The sequence below is a fragment of the Coturnix japonica genome, chromosome 1 (assembly GCF_054131305.1).
Source record: "Coturnix japonica strain WE chromosome 1, WE-NBRP24, whole genome shotgun sequence".
Taxonomy (NCBI): Eukaryota; Metazoa; Chordata; class Aves; order Galliformes; family Phasianidae; genus Coturnix; species Coturnix japonica.
The window spans coordinates 42,300,775-42,324,000 of NC_140663.1; the positions used below are offsets into that span (position 1 = coordinate 42,300,775).

Below are 23,226 nucleotides of genomic sequence, written 5' to 3' on the forward strand. Positions count from 1 at the left end.
CTTTTGTCCTTTCTGTCTATCCCGACAGCTACATTCAAGAGCTCTTTGTCTCTCATTTTGATTATTGCAATTATCTCCTTCCTTGCGTCCTTAGCAGCAAAATTTCTCCCCCCTCCCCCCCATACATTACACAAATATGGCTACTGAATTCACTTTAGCTTTTTGGTCTAACTTGCACTATCTTCCATTTGTCATAAAGGTGAAGCTGGCAACACTGCAACAGCCATCTTCAGTCCTCTTTCATCTAGACCAATGGTTTGTACTTTAATTATCTTCCTTATGTGCCTCACATTCAGTGGGATTTGTCTAGAGCAGACCTGGTCTTTCATACTTAAGGAAGACTGTGAACACCAGAAGATGGTATCTGAGTCAAATAGCTCATTAGGATACTTTTAATCCACATATGCCAAATTAGGAAAAGAACTGGAGACCAACGAACATTTGCAATTCATTAAGCCAAACTGACTCAGCTGGTAAGGAGCAGTGGACATCCCTTATCCATTTGCAAAACAAAATAACTGCAGTATTCATTCAGGCAGAGGTGTTTTGGAAGACAGATGCCGAGCACAGAAACATGATTTTGGGAAACAACTCTACTCTATTCCCCCTGCTCCTCTCCCAGTGACAGATGAACTGAAGTCCATCATAAAATTACTATTTCTGAGCAGCTTCCAGTCTTCAGTAGTTTCAAGTTGCCATGGTGAGCTCATATTATTTGTTTGTTGTTCATCTCTTCTTCAGTAGAGGGGGTGGCTGCCAGGATGTGCAATGTGAGTTTTCAGAGATACAGTACAAGTACTACTTGCTCAGGCACTGTAACTGCTTTGGCTCTAGAATTTGGATGTTGACAATCATCCCAGAGCTTTTATGGTCAGACATTTCACACCTATGTGCAGGCCAAGTGGGCATCTCTGCTGGTGCCTGTGACTAGAATCTGAGAAGGTGGGACACGGGCAGCAGTACTTCCTATTCTCACGCTTTTCAGGTTCTAACCACCACTGTTGAGGACATGATGGGATGACAAAATATTTTTGTCCATCTGCTGCCTCTATGGGAAGCATATGGACCTGAGCCAAAAGCATAGGACCCACAGTTGAAGACTGGCACAGGATGTCATGTGTATATTGGCATATGGTCTAATGCTCCAAGGCATGTTCATATCATGGTAGCAGGACTGGATTTTATCTCAAGTGGAAATAATTATAGTGACAGGACCCTGTCTTTGGGCACGTGCTCACTAGCCTGTAACAGGTCAGAGTTATAACGAACTCTGTGGTTTGTGACTGTAACTTTGGCTCTTTATTTTAATAAACAACTTTAGGATAATCATCTGGATGAACAGCAAGCATATTCTAGGCTCACTGCCATTGCCTGTCTCTGCCATTTCCAGAGCTGGTCATAAGGACAGATGTGCATGTCCTGTCTCCTCAAGCACACTGCAGTGAGGAGTCCCAATGTAGCAAGTCTGCATGCCACAGATTTGGTCCCACTTCTGAAGTGGGAGGTATCCTATGGGACAGGTAGATGCTGATGTAGAAGTACTCCATACAAAGCAAAAGAACCATAAAGCAGGCCTGACTGAAGACACAGGAAGATGGAGAAAAACACTGCCATCCTAAATCTAATGTGACATTTGTTCAGCTTCCTTAGACTCCCCAAAAGAGACAGTCTCTTTTGCTTCAGAATAAAGACAGTCAGTCAGTAATAGAAATCTCTCCTTTATTTTGATGCATGGCTGCTGTGTGGAGCTTCCTTGGCTAACAGACTTTTCTGAGGAATAAGAATACCCCTTTCCTTCCAAGGAAAAAAGAAGAGAGAGTAGTCCCAGTACAGGAATAAATAAGGTATCTGTGGACAACAACATGATATGTTGCTGGAAGTTGGTGGGAGCACCAGCCACACTGCTGGCATGCCTGACTTTCTAAGTGAGCTGCTGCTTTTCTGTAGCTGACTTCTGTAGAAAAAAATTCTTCCTGCAAATGTACTTATAGCCAGTCCATCAGAAATAGCCACTGAAGCCACACAATTTCAGTAAGTGCCTTCCTCCACCCAGCATTCCAAATGGAGACCTCCTTCAGTGGAAAGAAGAAGAAGGCATCTTCTGCATAACTGCCTGTTTAGCACAGTGATTGTTTATACAGGAAGCGTTGGGATTTCAGATCTTCTGAATCAGTATCTGAACCCACTGCTGCCTTTACACAGCACGATGCCAAACCTCTGCCTAGCTTTAGACAGGGCTGCATTCAGTTCCTTCTTTCAGAATGCTCATAAAGGGATAAAAGAGCAGGGGGACAGAGGGAGAGATAGCAAGCTCAGCTCTGAAGATGTTTTATGGAAAAGAAAAAAAAGATTTAGCCTGGGGTTCTTGCTGTTGTTTCCAAACCTGTTTATGAATTTTCCTTAGTTTCACTGGAAAAAAAACCTAAAACCAATACTCACAAGTGGACTCTAAATAGATTTCTATAGTACTACAAATTGTCCTAAGTGAGTGAAGCATTTCCTTTCATCTTTTGATTTTGAGCTAAAGGCTGTGCAGAACTGCCAGATGTTTATTGAGAATACAAACTAAAGTCCAGATAATTGAATTTGAAATCCACCCAGCCATTGTACCCATCAAATCAAATTAGCCAATGAAGACTTAAGAGGAGAGGGCTTTTTTTTTTCTTCCTGTGAATAAAGGAATACAAACTAGCTGTTTCCTTTTAAAAAAGAAACATACGCACATACTAAACATATAATCCTGAAGGGCCTTTAATCCTTTCAAGATGCGGTTGTACTGCAATACCTTGTTCAGTGCAGAACTGAGTGCATTAATCTATCACTTCTGAATATTCCTGCAGTGTACAAAACATGGCATTTCTGTGCACATACACAAACACAAAGGAGCAATAGAAGAAATTAAGATGCACATGTAGAATGGTGCCCAAACTAAGGCGCTCACACATCCACTTGATATACTGTAGCATACTGCGTAATCCATCCTACTCTCAAAATGCTTCCATCTCATCTATTTATTTTCTGCCAGAAGGTACTTTGCCACCTTGACCACTTTCATGTACTCATACTTGCACAGAAGTACATTTATAGTTGGATTACTCAGCTTTCACATGCTGACCAAAATTAAACGATGTTCATCTATAGCTTTTATTGCATATGTGATTCTACTTGATCTTGCAAATACACAGAGGAAAGACAGAATTCAACTATGCTGAATCACTAACAACTTAATAGGTAAATTCTGTTTACAAGTTTATGAGCCTGTAAAGCCTTAAGATTTCTCATGGCTTTTTACTTTTGCAAATGAATCTGTTAGTTCTGTCCTATATTGCTTTTTAATAGCTATCTGAAGACTACAGCTGGCAATGTTACTGTTCAACTATATGCTGGAATCCACTTCATTCAACACTTTCTCATACTGGTAGCAGCTACTATTTCCAAATGGCATCAAACTGCACATTTCAAAACATGCATTGGTACCACCTACTATCATACTTGAAAGTCTGTTATTTATGTAAGGCTTATGAAGCCTTGTTAAACATTTGGTTTTGAGTGAATCACGTTGACAATACCACATATGAGATGGAACAAAAAGGTAAAATTCACTTTTGACTCATTAGCTTTAAAGCTCATTTTGAAAATACATTCTACCTTGTAACAAATATTTACTAACTTCTCACAGTCCAAAAGGCTTAAAAATGCATCACTGACATAACGTAATACCTCTTGAAATATGATAGCATCTGTAATCCCCAGAGTACAAGACTGTTTACTGCTCTACAATTAGTGGATGCCTCCAAGCTACATCATTAATGTGAATATTGCACAGGGGACGCACCTGCAACTCATCTACTTGAGAATGTGATCTCCTTGCTTTTGCAGTATCTGTACATATTCATCTGCTGCTGACAGGGCATTGTGTCCCTCCTGCACCTTGGATTCTTGTCAGAGATCAAGGACATACAGTCCTCTGACCAACATGGGATGATGTGGATATGCAGAAAGACTGAATGGCCTGAGGACTTCCCACCGCTTCTTTATTTCCCTTTTGAGTGATATGCATGCAGCTGTTTCACTGCAGGCCCTGCCAAGCTAGAGATAGAGAGCTACATGCCCTAAGAGCACAGCAATCAGAGAATCCGCTAGGTCTCAAATGCAGTATTTGCTCCTGATTTGCCTCCCTAGTTTTGCTGGAAGCCTATGAAGGGCAGTCGTTCTATTCTAATTCTAGGGGAGAAACGGGGACTGAGAAGCAGAAAGGGATTAGCAGAAATACGCAGACTGTCATCTGCATCCAATTTCTTTATATAGGAAGCAGTAAGGAAGGAATGCTCCAGACCCTATCTCACTTTTCTGCTGGCAGAGAAAGAGGCAACTCTGCTTAATCTTCCTCTTCAGAGATATGGGAAACAGATTTTGTGACAATTCCAACTTCGACTTTTTGGTTCTCAGTCAGCAAGATATTTAAACACAGGCTTTTTGAATAGAACTACATCACTAGTTCCCCAGAGCTTTGACTTGAAATTTAAGAACCTCTTTTCTAATTTAAAAAAAAAATAAAAAAAATCTAAGAAAAATACATTATATTCAGGAAGGTGTCAGGATCTAAGAACAGATTCGCAGTTCCCAGCTGCTGCAGTAAATATCTGATTGGTTCAGATTGCAATCCAGGTACCCAACATGAGTGATTTAACATCACCTCAAGGAAAGCGTCTACCTTGCTGCCGCACTTGTGCTGGCAAGCAGAAAATCATGCCCTTTTTACAGAGTCAAATAGAACTGAATTGCTCAGGTTGGAAAAGACCTTAAAGATCATCGAGTCCAACCACAACCTAATCACAGTACCCTAAGTAACAACCTTTTGCTAAATCTTGTCTCTGAGCACCACATCCAAATAGTTTTTAAACACATCCAGGGATGGTAACTCAACCATCTCTCTGGGGAGCCCATTCCAGTGCTTAACAACCCTTTCTGTAAAGAAGTATTTCCTAATATCCAAGCTAAACCTACCCTGACACAACTTGAGGCCATTTCCCCTTGTCCTGTCACCTGTCACCAGTGAGAAGAGACTTGCCCCGCTCTCCCTGTAAGCACCTTTCAGATACTGGAAGAGAGCAATAATATCTCCCTTCAGCCTCCTTTTCCCCAGACTAAACAGCCCCAGCTCCTTCAGTCTCTCCTCACAGGGCATATTCTCCAAGCCCTTCACAAGCCTTGTTGCCCTTCTCTGGACCTGCTCCAGTACCTCCATGTCCTTCCTGTGCTGAGGTGCCCAAAACTGAACACAGTACTTGAGGTGAGGCCTCACCAATGCCAAGTACAGGAGCAGAATGACTTCCCTAGTCCTGCTCACCACACCATTCCTGATACAAGCCAGGATGCCACTGGCCTTCTTCGCCACCTGGGCACACTGCTGGCTTATATTCAGCTGACTGTCCATCAGTACACCAAGGCCCCTTTCCATCAGGCAGCTTTCCAGCCACTCCTGCCCAAGCCTGTAGGGTTGCCAGGGGTTGTTTTGACCAAAATGCAGGACCTGAAACTTGGCCCTATTGAAACTCATACAGCTAACCTTGGCCCATCAATCCAGTCTATCCTGGTCCCTCTGTAGTGCCTTTCTCCCCTCAGGCAGATCAACACTCCCTCCCAACTTGGTGTCATCTGAATTCAGAAGTATAGAGGCCCAATGGAGCCTACTGCAGAAAAGAAGTCTCTTCCCGGCTACCATTAAATTTTATTCCTTTTCTTTATTTTGATGTAAACACATTTTATTCTCTCTTCCTGTTCTTACGGTGCCCTGAAGTGAAGGTGGTAATCAGACTGCAAATCACATCTTGTAATATTTTCTGTTCCATGTTGAGAAAGATGAAAGCCCCTAATTTCTTGAAGGCATCACTGAAATAAAATTAATATGTCTGTCCTGGTCAGGACAGTGAGATTTAATCTCCAAGCAGCAAAGGTCAATTTACAGCAGGTGAGGAAGGAAGATAAGGAGACATCACTGTCTCTGCTGCAGAGACCAGCTTCAGGGCAGGTAAGACTGCACTGGATAAGGGACCTAGAGGAAAAAGGCTGACCAAAAACCCCTTTTCAGGGCTTTCTTGAAGCCAGCAAAAGTATTGCGCCGGTGCTGAGGGGCTGGCAGCTTGTGGGTGGGCTGCTGAGCCAGCAGGGGTGGAGCTGGCACTGCCCACTCTTATCTTTCAAGCTAGAACTTGACCCTTTGCTGAGAGGCTAAAAGCAGCCCTCTGGAGGGGGACATAATGTGCTAGGTGAGAAAAGGGTGTTCCTGTCTACTGACAGCAGGAAGGTAAGAAAGTGTGTGAGCAAGCCTGTGCTACCCATACAATACTGCAGCAGCAGGTGTGGGTGGTGAGTCTTGTGGTAGTACACGTGAGTGTTTTTTGTCTTTGCTCAGGAGACCAGCTCTCCTATGCAACAGACCCTGAGACCAACGGTTTGAACATGGTCTCCACCAGACATCAGGCTTGCCCCAAGAAGACTGTGGTGACCCAGACAAAGGACCTGCCCAGAAATGTGGTGGTTCGGGTCTCTGGCTGCTGGGAGTGCCTGAACTTGCTGCTGCCAAGGGAGGATAGGAAGGATGCCACTTGCATGAGGTGTGATCAGGTGGATGAGCTGCTCAGCCTGGTGGTAGAGCTTAGGGAAGAGGCAGAGAGATTAAGGACCATCAGAGAGTGCGAGCAGATCGACTGGTGGAGTGACTCTCTGAAAGAAAGACACAGAGATTGCACCCCCAAACTGTAGTGCGCCCTATTCCTTGCCGTAATTGAGAAGACAGAGCCAACTTGAGAGGTGGGATGGTAGCAGGTCCCAGCTCAACAACACAGGTGACCCCCATCCCAACCTACCTCGGTTCCCCACGTACCTCTGTTTGAAGTCCTGAAACTGGAGGGAGAGGTGAGTGAGGATGAGGTAGGAGAACTGCCTCCACACTTATCTAAGGTGAGGCAGTCAGCTCTACGCTTGCAGACTGAAAAGTGAAGGAGGGTGATAGTCATAGGTGACTCCCTTCTGAGAGGAACAGAGGGCCCAATATGTCAGCCTGACCCTACCCATAGGGAGGTGTGCTCAATTCTTGGTGGAGCCAGAGGGAGAACAGCAAAACTGCTACCTTGGACTTCCAGAGGGTGGACTTTGTTTGGATGACTATTAGGGGGAGTCCCCTGGGATTCAGTCTTAGAGAGTAAAGGGGTCCAAGACAGCTGGTAGCTCTTCTTAAAGGTGCAGGAGCGGGCTGTCACCCTGAGCCACAAAATGAGCAGATGGAGAAGAAGACCAGCATGGATGAATAGGGAGCTATTCTTGAGGCTCCAGGAGAAAAAGAGAATCTGCCTCCTGTGGAAGAAGGGATGGGCAACTCAGAAAGAATACAAAGAAATTGTTAAGATGTGCAGAAAGGCAAAAGCCCAGATTGAACTCAACCTGGCTGATGGGGTAAAAGGAACAAGAAACTCTTGTTTCTTGTGGTCTGGAGCACAAGCCTTGTGAGGAGCAAGTGGAGGAGCTGGTATTGTTCAGTTTGGAGGAGGCTCAAGGGAGACCTTATTGCTCTCTATAACTACCTGAAGGGCGGCTGTTGTGAGCTGGGGGTCAGCCTCTTCTCTCGTGTAACTGGCAATAGGACTAGACAGAATTGCTTCAAGCTGCGCCAGGGGAGGTTCAGGCTGGACATTAGGAAATACTGCTTCTCTGAAAGAGTGGTCAGGCAGTGGTCAGGGAGATGGTGGAGTCACTAACCCTGGAGGTGTTCAAGAAACGTTTGAATGTTGTGTTGAGGGACATGGTTTAGTGGGAGCTATTGGTGATGAGTGGATGGTTGGACTGGGTGATCCTGTGGGTCTTTTCCAACCATGGTGATTCTATGATTCTATGACTGCAAAGGGTGTCTGTGAAAGAAAATAGTTGGAAACAAACAGGAAACCATATAATATAAATCCATTCTTGTAGCACAAATATGTGATTGGAAAAGTATAATCCCTGTGATAGGCACAGTTCTTGCCAAATATCCATAATTTTGGATGGCTGCAAGGGTCTGCCATTTGGGTGGGAACAAAAAGCACACCCTACTCTCTTGCTGAACTCCGTTTAATACATCTGCATGATTTTTCGCCAGCAAATCCATCATCTTTCCTGCTGGAGCACAATGATGGTAAGCACAACGGATGGGTGGATGTCCAAGACAAGTTTATATACTCTGCTTGAAGATCATTATCTAGCAGACTCCAGAAAGATTAAAAATTTCTTGGGAAGGACCCCAACAAGATACAAGGTTCAGGTAATGTATTTCTCCCCCAGCTTGTTTCAGATTTCAGCACGAAGTTCAACATGCTATAGTTTTCAAATAAATGGAAAAATAAAACAAATGTAAAAATTGAAAATGTGCTCTATCACATTAATATAGCCTTGCATATAACCTGACTGATGAATAAGGTTATGCACGTGAGACTGGACAAGTGGACAGAATTAGGGACCAGATGCAGTAAGATAATGTAGCTAGCTTTTCAGTTCTTTTTAGTACATGAAATGTCCCTTTCAGCACATTTAAAGTAAAACATAACTATGAAAGAAGACACATTTTCAATGACATCTCAGTGGTACTTAACAATAATGAACATGACATTAAAGTTCAGAGTGGCTTGGGACAACCTGCACTACCTATTCAGAGACACCAACATACAGAATATATCCACAGGGAAGAAGTTTTGGAAAGAACAAATGTTTTTATCATTGGTATACTTTTCCTAAGATAATAATCTGTTCTCATTAAGTCAATGTTTTTTGCTTCTGATTTGAATAGGAACATGATAAAAAGGACTACCTACAAAGGATAGATTAAATCCTGATTTAGAATTGTTTCATTCACATATCATTGTGATAAAAAAAAAACAACACAAAAAAACAACAAAAAACATTCAAACTGGAAAAAAATCTCTCAGCATAATTGTTTCAAAATAGAATGTAAAAAAATATACATAAATAATACAGTGATGATGCTTATGTAAGCGCCCTGTATGGCATTTATCATTTTTATGGGGATAAAAAACACAATACCTTTAAATTAAACTGGTTTCCGAACAGTTTTTCAGGTACATAATTTAAATTTGCCAAGCTCATAGAATATTTAAAAAAATCTTAAAAATGCTATAAATTATTTAGAGTGACTTTTTTTTGATGTTTAGCTTCTTAGTTCAGTCATATAACTTACTGAAGATGTCATATGCTGCTATGGTGTCAAATTCTGCCCTAAGATCTGCATCCTAAAAAACTGAAGTGCTATGTTAGACAGTTTGAAAACAGAAATGGAAGATGGTACACTTGCAGACTCAGTTAATCTCCCAGAACAAGTGTATGTGACTACAGACCTCCACTGTATCAAGTTATTGTTTAAGACCAGGTAAAGAATGATTAGCACTTACTTAGCCAAGAAACAATAGATGCTCAGGCAATCTAGTAAATATGAATTACTGTCAGCCTTTTGCTTACATGGCTTGTACAGTACTCTGAGCACTGTAGATACATAACCAATAGAAAATGGCTGTCTGACTGCATAAATTTACATGTCTTCTAGCTTTATAATTAATCCAAATGCCATACCTAGTGCTCAGAGGCATCTTGCTTCAAAGACTTATGATCCGTAAAATAAAGGATTTTACTCATTCAACTACCTAATTTTACATCATCAACAGACCACCAAACAATTAATTAATTATGCCAGACCATGATATGCTTGCCATCTCTATAACTATGAGCATTTTTTATGCCAAATACAATTGGGAATGCAGTTGGTCTGGTGCTGTTTTCAGTTCCTGGCAGCAGTATGTTTGCTGGAAACAGACTGAACCTCAGTAATTTCCTAGAAACCAAAATCAGGCCAAAGAGCCACTGTATAACATATCCTTACAAGACTGAAGGAAGCCAAACTACTTTTCCACTAATAGATCAAGCTTTATTGGTACCCTTTTCATCCTTCAGCCAAAACAACAGCAATTCGTAATACATGAGAATACTAATGTGAGTACAGGCATCTGCATGATGTAGACATCATGTCATGTAAAAAGCAATGACTTTGGAAACATGTTAATATTCTTACTAGCACATATTTGATGTAGTAAATTCAATCTCTATTATCATATATGAGCTATAAATAAGTTCTGTTTATTAGGCACGCTTAAAATGTGTGACAAGTACTCTGAAACAGTCTCAGAGATTCAAGAGAAAACACGGGGTGTAATGTATGCATTTGCTTTTCTTAGATCATGTGCAAAATAAAATCTACCTTCAAATTTTGCTATTATTCCAACAGGCTCCCTACTGAATGCCAACAGCGGAGGAAAACAAATGCATAACAGAATACTATGAGGCCAAATAAAGTACTATGCAAGTAATCCCTAGCCAGCATGATTTAATACTATAAGGATTAAAGAAGGAAGTAGATTCAATAACTTACCCTCATCTTCGCACATGCATCCTGTGTTGATTCTGTGCCTCTTAACTCTTTTACCAGCATAGAACCTAAATACTAAAATAAAAATCCATTAAACTTCACACAGCTGAAATTTCAGAACAGACAAATATAAGCAGAACTGCATTAAAAATATCACAAAAGCCACAGTGATACCACACAGTTCAATGTCGTGTGGTTTTACCCTGCAGTCCTCTGACAGATCACTTAAAATGATTCTAATCAACCTATGAAACAGGAATGCACAGCATCAGCAGTGTTAAATCAGTCACAGCCCTTGGAAACAGCACCTGAAATATTATAACTTATCACCTCCACCACTCAAGCAACAATCACACACTACAGATTCCATCCAAAAAGCACCATTTGATTACAAAATGGAGAATCTGCTTTCCTTTTGCTGCCATCTGCCAAACTCATATTGCTCTGCGTACAATCATGAATGTGAAGGGCAGCAGAGATGCTAACCTCTTTGTACTCAATCTGTAACTACATTATGGGCAAACAGAGCTTAATGACAGTAAACAGAAAACAGACCTGAGGTGAAAACTAGCACAGTGTGATGTGCTGGTGTGGGCAGCTTCCACACCCTGGCAGCAGGCTCTGCTCCACTAGAGTTGTTGCTCTGGGAACTCAGTACCTCTCTCCACTAAGAGTGAACTGCGCTGCTCTGCTAGGCATGGAGCTGGCTACATCCTCCCTGCCAGCTGGTGGAGAGTGGTCTTGTTACTGTTAACAGGGCGGTTCATGACCACCTGAAGAACCTGAACATCTACAAGTCAGTGGGACCCAATGAGATGCATCCCAGAGTCCTAGTGTAATTAACTGACGTAGCTACCAAGCCACAGTCAGTGATATTTGAAAAGTCATGGCAGTGAGCTGTGCTGACAAGGGAAGAGCCACTGATGTCCTCTATCTTGACTTCAGTAAGGTCTTTGACATAATACCCCACATCATCTTTCCCTCCAAATTGGAAAGATATGGATTTGATAGATTGTCAGTGGACAAAGAACTGGCTGCAGGATCTAGTCCAGAAAGTAGTGGTCAATGGCTCAGTGTCTGGATGGAGATCAGTGAGGAGTGGTCAGTGTCAGGGCCAATATTCTTTTAATATCTTCATCAAGGGCATTGACACTGGAGTTGAGTGCACTCTCAGCAAGTCTGCTGATGACACCAAGCTGTGGGGTGCAGTCAACATACCAGAGTGATGGGATGCCATCCAGAGGAACCTGGCCAGGCTTGAGCAATGGGCTCAGCTGAACCTCTTGAAGTTCAACAAATCCAAATGGAAGGTCTTGCACCTGGTTCAAAGCAACACCTACTACCAATACAAGGTGGAGGATGAAAAGATTGACTGCAGCCTTGCTGAAAAAGACCTGCAGGTAATGGTGGATGGCAAGCTGGACATGAGCCAGCCATGTGCCCCTGCAGCCCAGAAAGTGCATCAAAAGAAGCAAGGCCAGCAGGCTGAGGGAGGTGATCCTGCCCCTCAACTCTGCTGGTTAGGCCTCACCAGCAATACTGCATCCTGATGTGGGGTCATCAGTACAGGAGAAACAGTTCTTTTAGAGCATGTCCAAAGATAGGCAAAAAAAAATAACCTAAACGACAGAACTCCTCCAGTACGAAGACAGGCTGAGAGAGCTGGGGCTGTTGAGTCTGGAGAAGAAAATGCTCTGGAAGACCTAATAGCAGCCTTTCAGTATCTAAAGGAGAGCTATGGGAAATAAAGGGACAGATTCTTTAGCAGGGTCTGTGGCGACTGAATAGGGAAGAGGATAGATTTAGGTTGGATATAAGGAAAAAGTATTTTACAGTGAGGGTGGTGAGGCACTGGAACAGGTTGCCCAGAGATGTGGTGGATGTTTTGTCCCTGGAGATTTTCAAGGCAAGGCTGGATCAGGCTCTGAGCTGTGGATGTGCCTGTTTATTGCAGGGGAGTTGGACTAGATGACCTTTATAGGTCCCTTCCAGCTCTAAGGATTCTATGATTCTATGACAGAGAGCTTGTCTTCTCACCAAGCACACAGATATCTCTTTGCATTCCTATTGCACTGCAATGCTATGGCTTCTCTCAAGTCTTTCATCCTATGTAAACAACACAGGAGCTGGCGATGTCACATCACTACTGAGGAAGGGATAGGTGAGCTCCAGTAAGAGAGCAAATATCAAAGGCAGGAGCCTCCTCCCAGAGGATGCTGCAGTTCAGCACTGCTACCAGGCCCACTTCATTCTGTCACATTGATATCCCCTAGAAATACCCTAGGGGTGTTTAAGTTGAAAGGCAGCATGGGATATGGTTTAATGATGGGACTTGGTAGTTCAGGTTGACTGTTAGACTTGATGATCTTGAGGGGGTCTTTTCTAATCTAAATGCTCCTACCATTCTATAATCTAGCCAAATCAGAGGGTGAAACAGCTTCACATTAAACAAAAAACTGATCAAAAATAACTTGTTACAGCTGAAAGCAATTTGGAACAGAACAGGAAGACTACTGTTCTCTTGACCTAGACTGAGATATTTTCTTTAAAGCCTCCAGTTAACACTGCATACTGCAGCAATCTCTGACCTAAAAGAAAATGTGTTTACGTTTCAATGTAGACAGTAGCCAAGATGGTGATTAGTGAGCAACACTTTACAGGGCATTATAACCAGAAGGGTGAGCAACAACCCTGCTACTAGATAAGGACAGGCAGAAAGGAACAAATAAAGGACATTCCTAAAGGACTGCAGATGTGAAAAGTTTGTAAGCCTAGCAGCTGTGAGTCCAGCTGGAGCCTTGACGGTGACATGAACAGTGCTTTGGGCATTAATTTGATGGGATGGCTTGATATCACAAATTAGCAACCGATTTAAAACAAGTTCAGAAATTAGAAATTTACAGAAAAGCCTACTAAGTTGAAATGTATCTTTCTCTGGACCCTTTGCTGTCTGACCTTTGGAATCCTTTGACATTTTCTGGGAAGAATTTCGTTCAATTCAACTTTTAAAACTATTTTTTAACAGGCTTTGGAAAAACAATTTGGGATTGCTTGAAAAACCTGAAAGCTACTGATTGAGCAGGCATCAGGGAAAAAAAGACAAACCAAAAACAGTGCTTTTCAGCTCATGGAATAACAAGAAGGCAAAAAATCTTCAGCTGCAGGCATTCTGAAGTGCTTGCCAGAGTGGACTGAAGAACAGAAAAACAAACACAAAGGTACTGTACAATTAAATTGTCAGAAGATTCTGAAATTCTGAGGGAATTTTGCTTTTCTTTCAGAAATGTTCCTTCTCAAATGCACACAGCATGTGGGAGCAATGTAGAGGATGTCAGCTCAACTGAGTGATATCACATACAATGAAAGCTGCCAGTGCAACTTCCAGTGCAGGTTTTTATTCTATAAAGCTCATGATATTACAGCTGGAGGAGCTAAGAAGGTGTATTGATGCATGGTCCTTAGGAAAGAAAGATGTCACCTTCATCATCACTATTCTGGATACTACTTCTTTCCTGCTAATCTCAACTTCCTTTCTTCAGTGACTCATGCCTGTCAACCTAGTGCAAAGATTACATCCTATCACAAATTCATTGGATCAGGTAATGAGATAAGAGGTACTCTTCAAGTAGACTTATTCAATAACTATGAAAAATATATTTTTTTTAAAAAAATAGCAGTAACTAAGCTTCCTTTTCAATTTTACATGCTTCACAGGAAGAGAGCAAGCCTAATAACATGAATGACTGAGGAAGGTGAGCGGTTCCAGTTATTGACCATGGACAGTTACTGCATTCATGGCAGTGTTGGGATCCAGGCTGTGTGTCACTTGTGCTAACTTAGTCCCTAATTTCTATATTTCTGGATATGCTTTGAACAGTTTCATTAGCCCCAGTTCTCCCTAGAAATGCCTTATTGTTTGGCAAAGAGAGCATTATTCTAAAAAGAACTGTGGATCCAAGTCCTTTCAAGTGAAGAGGATCTAAAACCCATATTCAGAACAAATGGTTAGCTCCTAACTATTATGCTAAAAGCACTAAAGCCATTGAGCCCTTCTTTTTGAAATGTCGGCTTACTTCATTAGATGCCCACCACTCAAGAGAATGCAGTGTTGTAGATCACAAGTGAATGGAAGACCCCCTTCAGCAACTTTACTGGTGCTTTCCAGCAAAGCCAAAAGTATGAGTTGAAATAGGCTAGCTGAGTAACGTATTGAGATTTGCAGAAGCATGAGCCCTACCCCATTAAAAGTGCAAACTCAAGGTTTTGGAAACATGTTTTTCATTAAAAAAATAGCACAAAAACAAAACAAAAAAACTGATACTTTTTTTGTACTTCAGAAGACCTTTCCCTCTTTCACAAGTATGTGTAACAGCCAGAGAGCACTAATCATCTTCAACTCCATTTCTCCAGAGATGGGAAGTGGGAATGAGTTACAGCTACTGGGACATAAAAATAAATACTCCCTGCCCTGAAGGAACTGACTACTACTGCTACTTCAAGCCATCATCAATTTATGTGATGTTGGAATGTGCCCTCGTCCCACGGACGTAAATCGCTGCTTTAAAGACCATGACCTTCATCTTCCCCAGCTCCAGTTCCCAAAGATAAGTGTATAAAATTCAGGCAAGGCAGTAATTATTTTAAACAACATGTACTGAACATTAAAGTAGATATAAGGATTCCAATATCATGTTGTTTTACTATTTGTCATATAAACACCAGACAGGCATTTGTAAAGGAAGAGGAGTAGGGGTGTTTGCTCTCACTGTCACTGCTGCAACACTTAGACACTTATTGATAGTGTCATTTCTCTATCATTATTGCTATGTGGGTTGCCATAAATATCACCAAATTCATAGTGAAATGTACTGTGCATGCTTGTTTCTTATTACAATTGCAGTATTTACAGAGGAAGTACTTTGTCTCATTAAAAGCGACTGATAAAATATTATAAATGAAAAAAAAAAGTTATCAAAATCTAAGATCTACTCCAAATCACTGAATTTATAAATACTTACAAATGCTTTATAATCGCATGACTGGAAGATGAGTTTCTCCGGATGATGTTGCCAATATTGTACAGGTGTTGATGCTGTGGCTTCATTTGGAGGTCGTAAGGTAATTGAAGGCTCTCCCCAGTCTCCCGTCTGAAAATCACAGTTGTTCAAGATATAAAAAAATGTTGCAGTCAAATTCACTATAAAGTACCCCTCTGTTGTTGTGATCAATTAACGCTAAAGTATTTTATCCATACAGAGCCATGTAGAAATTGCATTCACTTACTTTAGTTACAGCATTTTTCATAATTTAATTTATAATTCAAACTCACCTATGGGGGTGTTTAACAATAATTAAATCTATTTACATTTAGAATAAAGTCTTCCTTAAAAATAACTGTTTACAATACATGTACGAGTATGAGAGCACTTGAAAAATATAATTAGGTGCACAAAAGTGCCACTCAAAAATTCTGCTCTGTGTTTTACAAGAAAAATTTTTCCATTATCCAGCATATATAACTGATAGCTAACTTTCCTAAATGGCTAAATAACAGACTTTCTTTTCATCTGCAGATGTAGTATATACTCCTCAGACATAAGCCATTCTTTAATCTCTTTATGAATATTTACTTTGATCACCTTCTCTTGATGTCTCATTGTAGAGTTACTAACACTGCCCTTTCACATGCATCACTCTCACTGAGATATGTGATTGTCTTCCTGAAGTTGGGTAGGACTGTAGTTTGTCACCAAAACCTTTTGTAGAGCACTCTTCCTTCCGAAAAGAGTCAACCCAGGCAGCTGGATAGGAATTCCTATGGCATGGTAATCCTCATCTGGGCCTCACTTGCTAGTGCATATTACAGACATGGCTTTACTGGACCTGGAGTGTCATTTGGACTCTCTGAATCCTTTGAGGTTACTTCCATCTATGACCCCATAGATGTCAGCTTCCTCCTCTTCCCAACACCACTTTCCTCTGCCACCAATCCCACTCCTCTCTACTTTGCTCCATCTGGTCTGTCTTAGAACTCCCCCACTATTCACTATCTTTTGTGCACTTGATCCTTATTCCTACCTTTCTCCTTCTCTCTCTATTTTACCTTCTTCAAGATGATTATTCTAAGTTGGATTATTTTACTTTCTTTACCTGCACATACATCTGTATATTTTCTGTGTGTGTAATATCATTAAAATGTGTATTAAAACTGATATCATAATTTCACACCGACTATGGCTAGAAGTTAAGACTTTTATATCAAGAAGTTATTCAAGCATCAAACACATGAAAAAAAAATCTTATTGAAGTCTGGCAAACCATCACATCCTACTAATTAAATCAGGACAGAGTAAACAGAACAAGTACATCATTTTCATGTGTCACAAAATAATGAAATGACACACATTTGCACAACTCTGCAATGAAAAGCAAGAGATAAATCTGGAAACATCAACATTACCCTGCCAATATGGTAACTTCAAGCAAGTGAACATCATAAAACAAGTTGAATTTACTTGATGTTGACACTATTAGTACATCTACAAATTATACAGCATTACAATTTCTTTTTTGCCTAGTTAAGTTGTCTATTTGCTATTGGCTATTACTTGAACCTCAAAAGGGAAGCAGTAGTAATTTCTCCAGTTTTGGCCTTCTATATCCATAGAAATGAATCTTTCTGACCACTAAATCATAAAGCCCTTTGCCATATTTAATCTGAACTGAGAATGTGATTTCTTTAAGAAGCAGTTCTCCTTATAAAATATGGTTTCAAACATGGGGTAAAGGCTTTCACCATTGTAAGTAGATTGCATTTGGCTACAAGAGAAGGTGGACCACACCCATCACAACTTCACACAGCATGCTGAGCTGTTTGTTTTGAAGTGTTCAGGGCCTAACTAAGGGAACGCTTGAAACAATCCTTTTTCTTCTTCTTTTTTTTTTTTTTTTTCTTTTTCTTTTTTTTTCCTCCCAGTAAAGACATACTCCTGCATGTTTTGTATAAGGAAACAGATCTCAGGAGGTACATTCTAACCAATTAGCAAAAGGTTATTGCAATGGAACAAAAGTGAACTCAGGACAGAGAAACTATAAAAGTACATCTTTTGACCATCTGTCATTCCACCGAGGAAGCCCAGATATGGCAGTCAGGGAGGAGAAGGATTTCTACAGAACAAGGGACATGGGGTAGTGGTCTAAATCCTTTTATTGTGCTGGACTGCTTGTGCCTCTCCTCATGTACAGAAAATGAACGCTCCTGGAAGGTTAAAAAGCGTACATAAGGAGTAAAATGAATACATCATTTTACAGTTTAAACATCATTCACACAAAAGGGAGCAAGTGCATGGAGAACTGCATTATTTCTATCTACAGATGAAGTGTGGTGACAAGAGAAACTGACTACCTCTTGTATTGGTTCAATTTAACACAGGAGCTAGGCAGCAATAATCACAAGGAAACAAGAAATAATCTTAAATCAGGCTGATAACGATAGTGTATGACACACTTGGAGAGGGCCTGTGAGGAGACTGTACATTTGTATCCATTAACCACTCTATAAATACATACAGTCATCCAAGTATTCCTTTTAAACTACACAAAACAGAATCGGTACAACTGCCATATGTGCCTCTAGGATGATCTAAACGCACAATATATCTGAGATTAATGGAAGGCAAAGAGAGGGAATTTCTGCTGTTCCTGACAGACTTCTGCAGCTGAAGACCTTTCATGTACTCCTGTATGGTTTGCAGAGGGATAAACTACCAAGGACAGACACGTAAGTATCATAAGTACAGGTTATTAAGATAGATGAAGGAGATGTAGCAGGATGAAGAGTCATACAGAGTCAGAAAAACTTCTTTTGTAGCTACATAAAATGTGTTTTTACATTCAGTAGAAACATCTTCTGATCTCATTTCCCTTCTTTTGTTTTTAAAGTTCTCGTTTTCAAGTTCTTCAGTGTTTAAACTGCATTGTTACCTGTATTTAGATCTTAGTTTGAATTACAACAGGATACTCTCCAAAGCCAAATATGCTTAGAAGTATAATTCCTATCAGATATTCCCCATCTGATTTCCCTTTTTGTTAAAAAATAAAAAAATAATATATATATATATAATAAAATAAACAAAGAAGAGGGGGAGTGGGGGAGAAAAACATTTAAATAGCATTAAGGCAGCTGAAATACTTTTCAGAAATCTCATCTGGGCTTAAAAACAAAAAACCTCTATTGGAAAAAAGAAGTTCTTCAGCTGTCTCAAAGCAGTCATACACTAAACCTCTGAGATTTAGATTATTATGATTGTGTCATGATGGCAATGAACTCTAGCTAAAATACAAAGGTTCAAGAACATCTCTGACCTGCAGAAGAGCTGATACAAAGTATGGGGGCAGAAAAATACGAATTACAACTAGTTGTAAATCTGAGAAAATGTTGAACAGCTTGTGCTTGATGCACTAAGATTCAGGCCTTTAATAAGCACCCAAGCATTTTCAAGCACTGTGGAAACATTTGTAAATGGCTTTGTGGGACCAACTATGATATTCAACTCAGTTTTAAAAAATACTCATAGGATATGGATTATCTTGTTTGAATATTTAATTTGCAATTATAAGAAATAATCAAACTTTTAAGCTTATGTACTTTTTACGGGACAATATAGGTATGGAGATTTTTTATAATCTATCTGAAGTAGTAGAAAGGCAGGATATCATTTATTCCTCATCTCACTTCACAGCTCATCAGACAGCTGTGCAATTCCTCACATGGTTTTTGCTGTGCTGCCTGTGCTCCGATTTTCCTGCCTCCCCATGTCTCTAGCCAGTGTCTTTCCTCTCGCTGGCTTCAGTCACCTTGAGAAAAAAAGATGTTTTGTTCCACGTTTTGCATATATAGAATTTACATCTCAAAGCTCTTTCAAACAAGGTGCCAGAACGCATGAGTTCCAATGCTTTTAAAGGGACAAGTTTTAGCCACGAAGGTTACAGACTTGAAAACCAATCGCTCATTCCCTTGTAGTGCTTTGTAACACAAAAAATGGGTGAATGTGCACTTCAGGGATCTAGGAAGGGTCAGATACTTGTTGTCAAATGAACTATAGAAGTAGATTACTACTATTAGGTCATTTTTACAATTGTGGCACATGTTATTCTACTTCATCTCATTCCCTGAGAACCATATTTGACTTGCATTAAAGGCACCTTGATCAAAGGTAGTCAAATCTCACTACAACTTCTATAAAATCTAACTTATGCATCATCTTTACATTAAAATGATGAGTTAAAAAACATCCCTGCTTTGGAAAAATAGGCCTGATTTTTAGCGGCACAAGAATATTCATTTTTATCTAGGCCTACATCTTGTAACTCTTCACCTGTTGAGGCCTCATGACTAGTTATGGGAACATGCATCAGTTACCATGACAACAGTAAATCAGAGCACACAGGCACACTGCTTTTTGCTGAAAAATTAATAATTTTCACTCTGTGAGAATTTTAAATGTTCTGCAGGCCAGAAAAATCCTAATTATTTCCTTATTATCCTCTTAGTTGCTTTTATCTTTATTTTTTGAAATTATGGAAATAGGCTCATGGTGTTCTTACTTTTTAAAAGACTAAAGCTCAGTAGCCAAAATGGCTCCTCCCTGCCAGAAATACTGAGAGAAGGTAGTTATACAACAGAAGCATCTACAGGTCCTCCCTCCTCTGAGGAGACCTCACTGTGGCCTTCCGGGACATGACTTACAAGCTTACAAGCAGGAGGGGGACCAACTTTTTACACAGTCTAATAGTGACAGGAAAAGGGGGAATCACTTTAAACTAAAAGAGGGCAGCTTTAGGTTAGATGTTAGGAAAGAATTCTTTACTTGTAGGGTGGTGAAGCACCAGCACAGTCTGCCCAGAGAGCTGTGAGTGCCCACCCCCAGAGGCACCCAAGGCCAGGTCGGATGGGGCCAAGGCAGCCTGAGGGCAGCCCTGCCCACAGCGGAGGGCTGGAACTTGATGATATTTAAGGTCCCCTCCAACCTAAGCCATTCTATGACTCTGATCCCCAGAACAGTGGTACTTGGCCAAGTTTGAACTCCTGCCTCTTGTGCTCACCACAGTGCAGTACATTTATAACCAACTCTGATTTCACTTGCACAGCACGTGAAGCTTTGTCACAGAAGTTATGAAAATTCAAAGCACTGCCTATACTACGTCTGATTTCTAAAAAGAGCCTTACTGCCATTGGAAACACAGCACGTTCCTCAGCTGGGCACAGCCTATAGATTAAGACAGAACGGGCAGCACAACACATTGTGGGGCCGAAACTGTGCAAACTGCGCTGTTTACACTGTTTCATGCTTTGAAGAAGTGAGCAAACAACAAGACCAGGAACAGAAATCAAAGCTCCCACCGAGCAAGACTGCTGCTGGCACCTCCACATCCTGTATGCGCATCATACAGCCAACATACGCTGACCACACGGCATGATACACGATGCGCGCACACAGAGTCCCAAGGGAGGGTGGACAGGTTACAAACTTTGTTTTGTAATTCCAACAACAGGACACCCGAAGAGAACAGCATGGCGACAGACTGTACATCCATAGAGTGACAACATAGCCATTTATCACTGTATCTTACATTATGAACCTGATGGATCGAGGAGAAAGGATATCCTGCATTCTGGTTGGTCCAGATCTCACAGACAGAGGACTGCTAATATAAACAGAAAACTACATCTCATCTTGTAAATATTAATGCACCGCAACTGCCAAAAGGCAAGAATAATTAAGAAAAGGCTTGCAATAACATTAAAGAGGGAAGTAAAACAGCTGTTAAAAGTAATATCTTTTTCTTTTTTATTTGCTGACAGAATATTTTTGGATGACTGGGAGGAAACACAGCTTATCCAGTGATGTTAGAAGAGGCTTCAAACTGTGAGTACAAGAAAACAATTTAGTCACAAGTGCTGGTGATGTAAAGAGATAAAGTTATGCAGGCACAAGCAGCAAATGTAGGGAGTAAAAGAAATATTGGTTACTTTCAGCTTTCAGTAGGGAAGGAGTTTGAAGTCAACACCCCTAATTAAGCTTCAATATTTGAATCCCACTCTGCTGGAGACTTTCATAATAGAGGAAGGGAAAAACGTTGCAATATAGTCAACAGGAAAGATTAGTTTTCTTTGTAACAATCATCAGAAAAGAATGTATTGCAATGGAGTGAAGCAGTCAGCCACCATCTCCTTCCAAGAACATTTCCTTTGCATATAGAGATACAGATAATATTACCTTTGGTATTGACCATGGCTCCACTTCGCAATTAAAAGGTTTCTTTTCACCTTCTATGTTGTTTTATAGATAATGTGTAGTAGGCCAAGCAAAGTAAGCATACCATAGCATCTCTAGCAAAAGCAACAGAGCTAGGCAAGTGCAGTGTTCACCAGCATCCGTTACATATTTCTTTGTTTAGACAATCATCAAGAAAGCATCTGTGGCACCTTAGCAAAAGCTAAGACAGCATTTTACAGTAGCCAGGCAACTAAAACAAAGCATTACACGTAGGACCTGCCCACAGTACCTCAGGCAGGCAGCAACAAAAGGCACTAAAGATGCATGAAAAATTCAACTGCAGCATCCAGAATAGCTAGCGATTAATATATCAGTAATTTAACAGCAGCAGAGTGTGCACTGCTGGTCCTTGGCAGCAGCAGGAATTCAGCATCAATGCTCAGAACAGATAACCCCTGGAAGTGCAACTCCACTCAGAAATAGGGCTCTTACTCTTACCTTTAGCAGCCTGAAACCTGGCTGCCGGCAGACTGGGCCACGAGCTCTGGTCAACAGGGTGGCACCCTTTGGACAGATTACTGAACTGCCAGACAAGCTGGTGGCTGCCTAATGTTGCTTTTGTCCCTTATTTCATGATTTGAAGTGCATGCACACACATCCTTTCCCCCAGCTTCAGTAACTTTTAAATTTTCCCATATCCAGTTAATTTCTTCTTCTCTATCTTGTTTTTGAAGTTCTTTGCTTTTGTTTAGGGACATGCAAGGCTCTATGTTTGAACAGCATTAGTTAATTAAATTAGTTAATTAAAACTTCGGCTTTGGTTTACTGCCTGCTGCCTCACCCTCTGCAACTTGCTACACTGCAGTCAGACCCCTCTCTGCAATGCACACGTGTTTTTGGTGCAGGGCCAGCAGCACCCACCCTTCCAGCTACTCCTGTTGCACACTATTAAGATATTTCACCACTTGGTACTAGATATCTTTTTTCCCCCTGTATGCATCAGGCATGTCAGCTTACTTCTGGGTGCCCCATCCATGCCCGTCACTGTGATTCCTTATCAGATGTTATGCCTCAGCTTTTCAATAACAGAGTAAAAGTGAGGGCATTTCCATGCCAGGTGCAGCATCCCGAAGCATCTGGCAGCCAAGAAAACATCCTTCAGTGCTGTTTGGATGCACTTGCTGAGGTCCTGAAAGCGGTAAGGAAATCAGCATGGCACTGCAAACTAATAGACATTTCATTTCTCTCCAGCACTGAAGGTACTGGCAAAGGGCTGCTGTGATGTTGTACTGTACAGCCCGTTCTCACTACCTTGAGGTTGTCCTCCAGTTCTGCCTCTCCCGAGGACCTGTCCTTAGGCAGCAGTGCCTGGTGCCTCCTGCCAGTGGCTGGTATAAATAAACACAAGATACAGATACAGCTGCCTTGGTGCTAACTCAGGAATAGGTAACATGATGCTGCAGTAAATGCATATGCAAGCTT

The 23,226-nt window shown here is 41.1% G+C and overlaps 1 protein-coding gene across 9 annotated transcripts in view; it reads right to left on the reverse strand.

The window, feature by feature from the left end:
* The window catches only part of ANKS1B (ankyrin repeat and sterile alpha motif domain containing 1B), a 393,118-nt gene that overhangs the window by 17,919 nt on the left and 351,973 nt on the right, over positions 1–23,226 (reverse strand). For 4 of the 9 annotated variants that reach the window (XM_085515441.1, XM_085515431.1, XM_032444026.2 and 1 more), the window contains exons 20-21: positions 15,484–15,612; positions 10,469–10,540 (exon numbers count right to left, since the gene is read on the reverse strand). In XM_085515441.1, the coding sequence (XP_085371567.1) occupies positions 10,469–10,540; positions 15,484–15,612 (201 nt within the window). Of the gene's footprint in view, positions 1–10,468; positions 10,541–15,483; positions 15,613–21,097; positions 21,173–23,226 lie in introns of all 9 variants that reach the window. The other 5 variants (XM_015858781.3, XM_015858789.3, XM_015858766.3 and 2 more) reach the window with 2 other exon arrangements.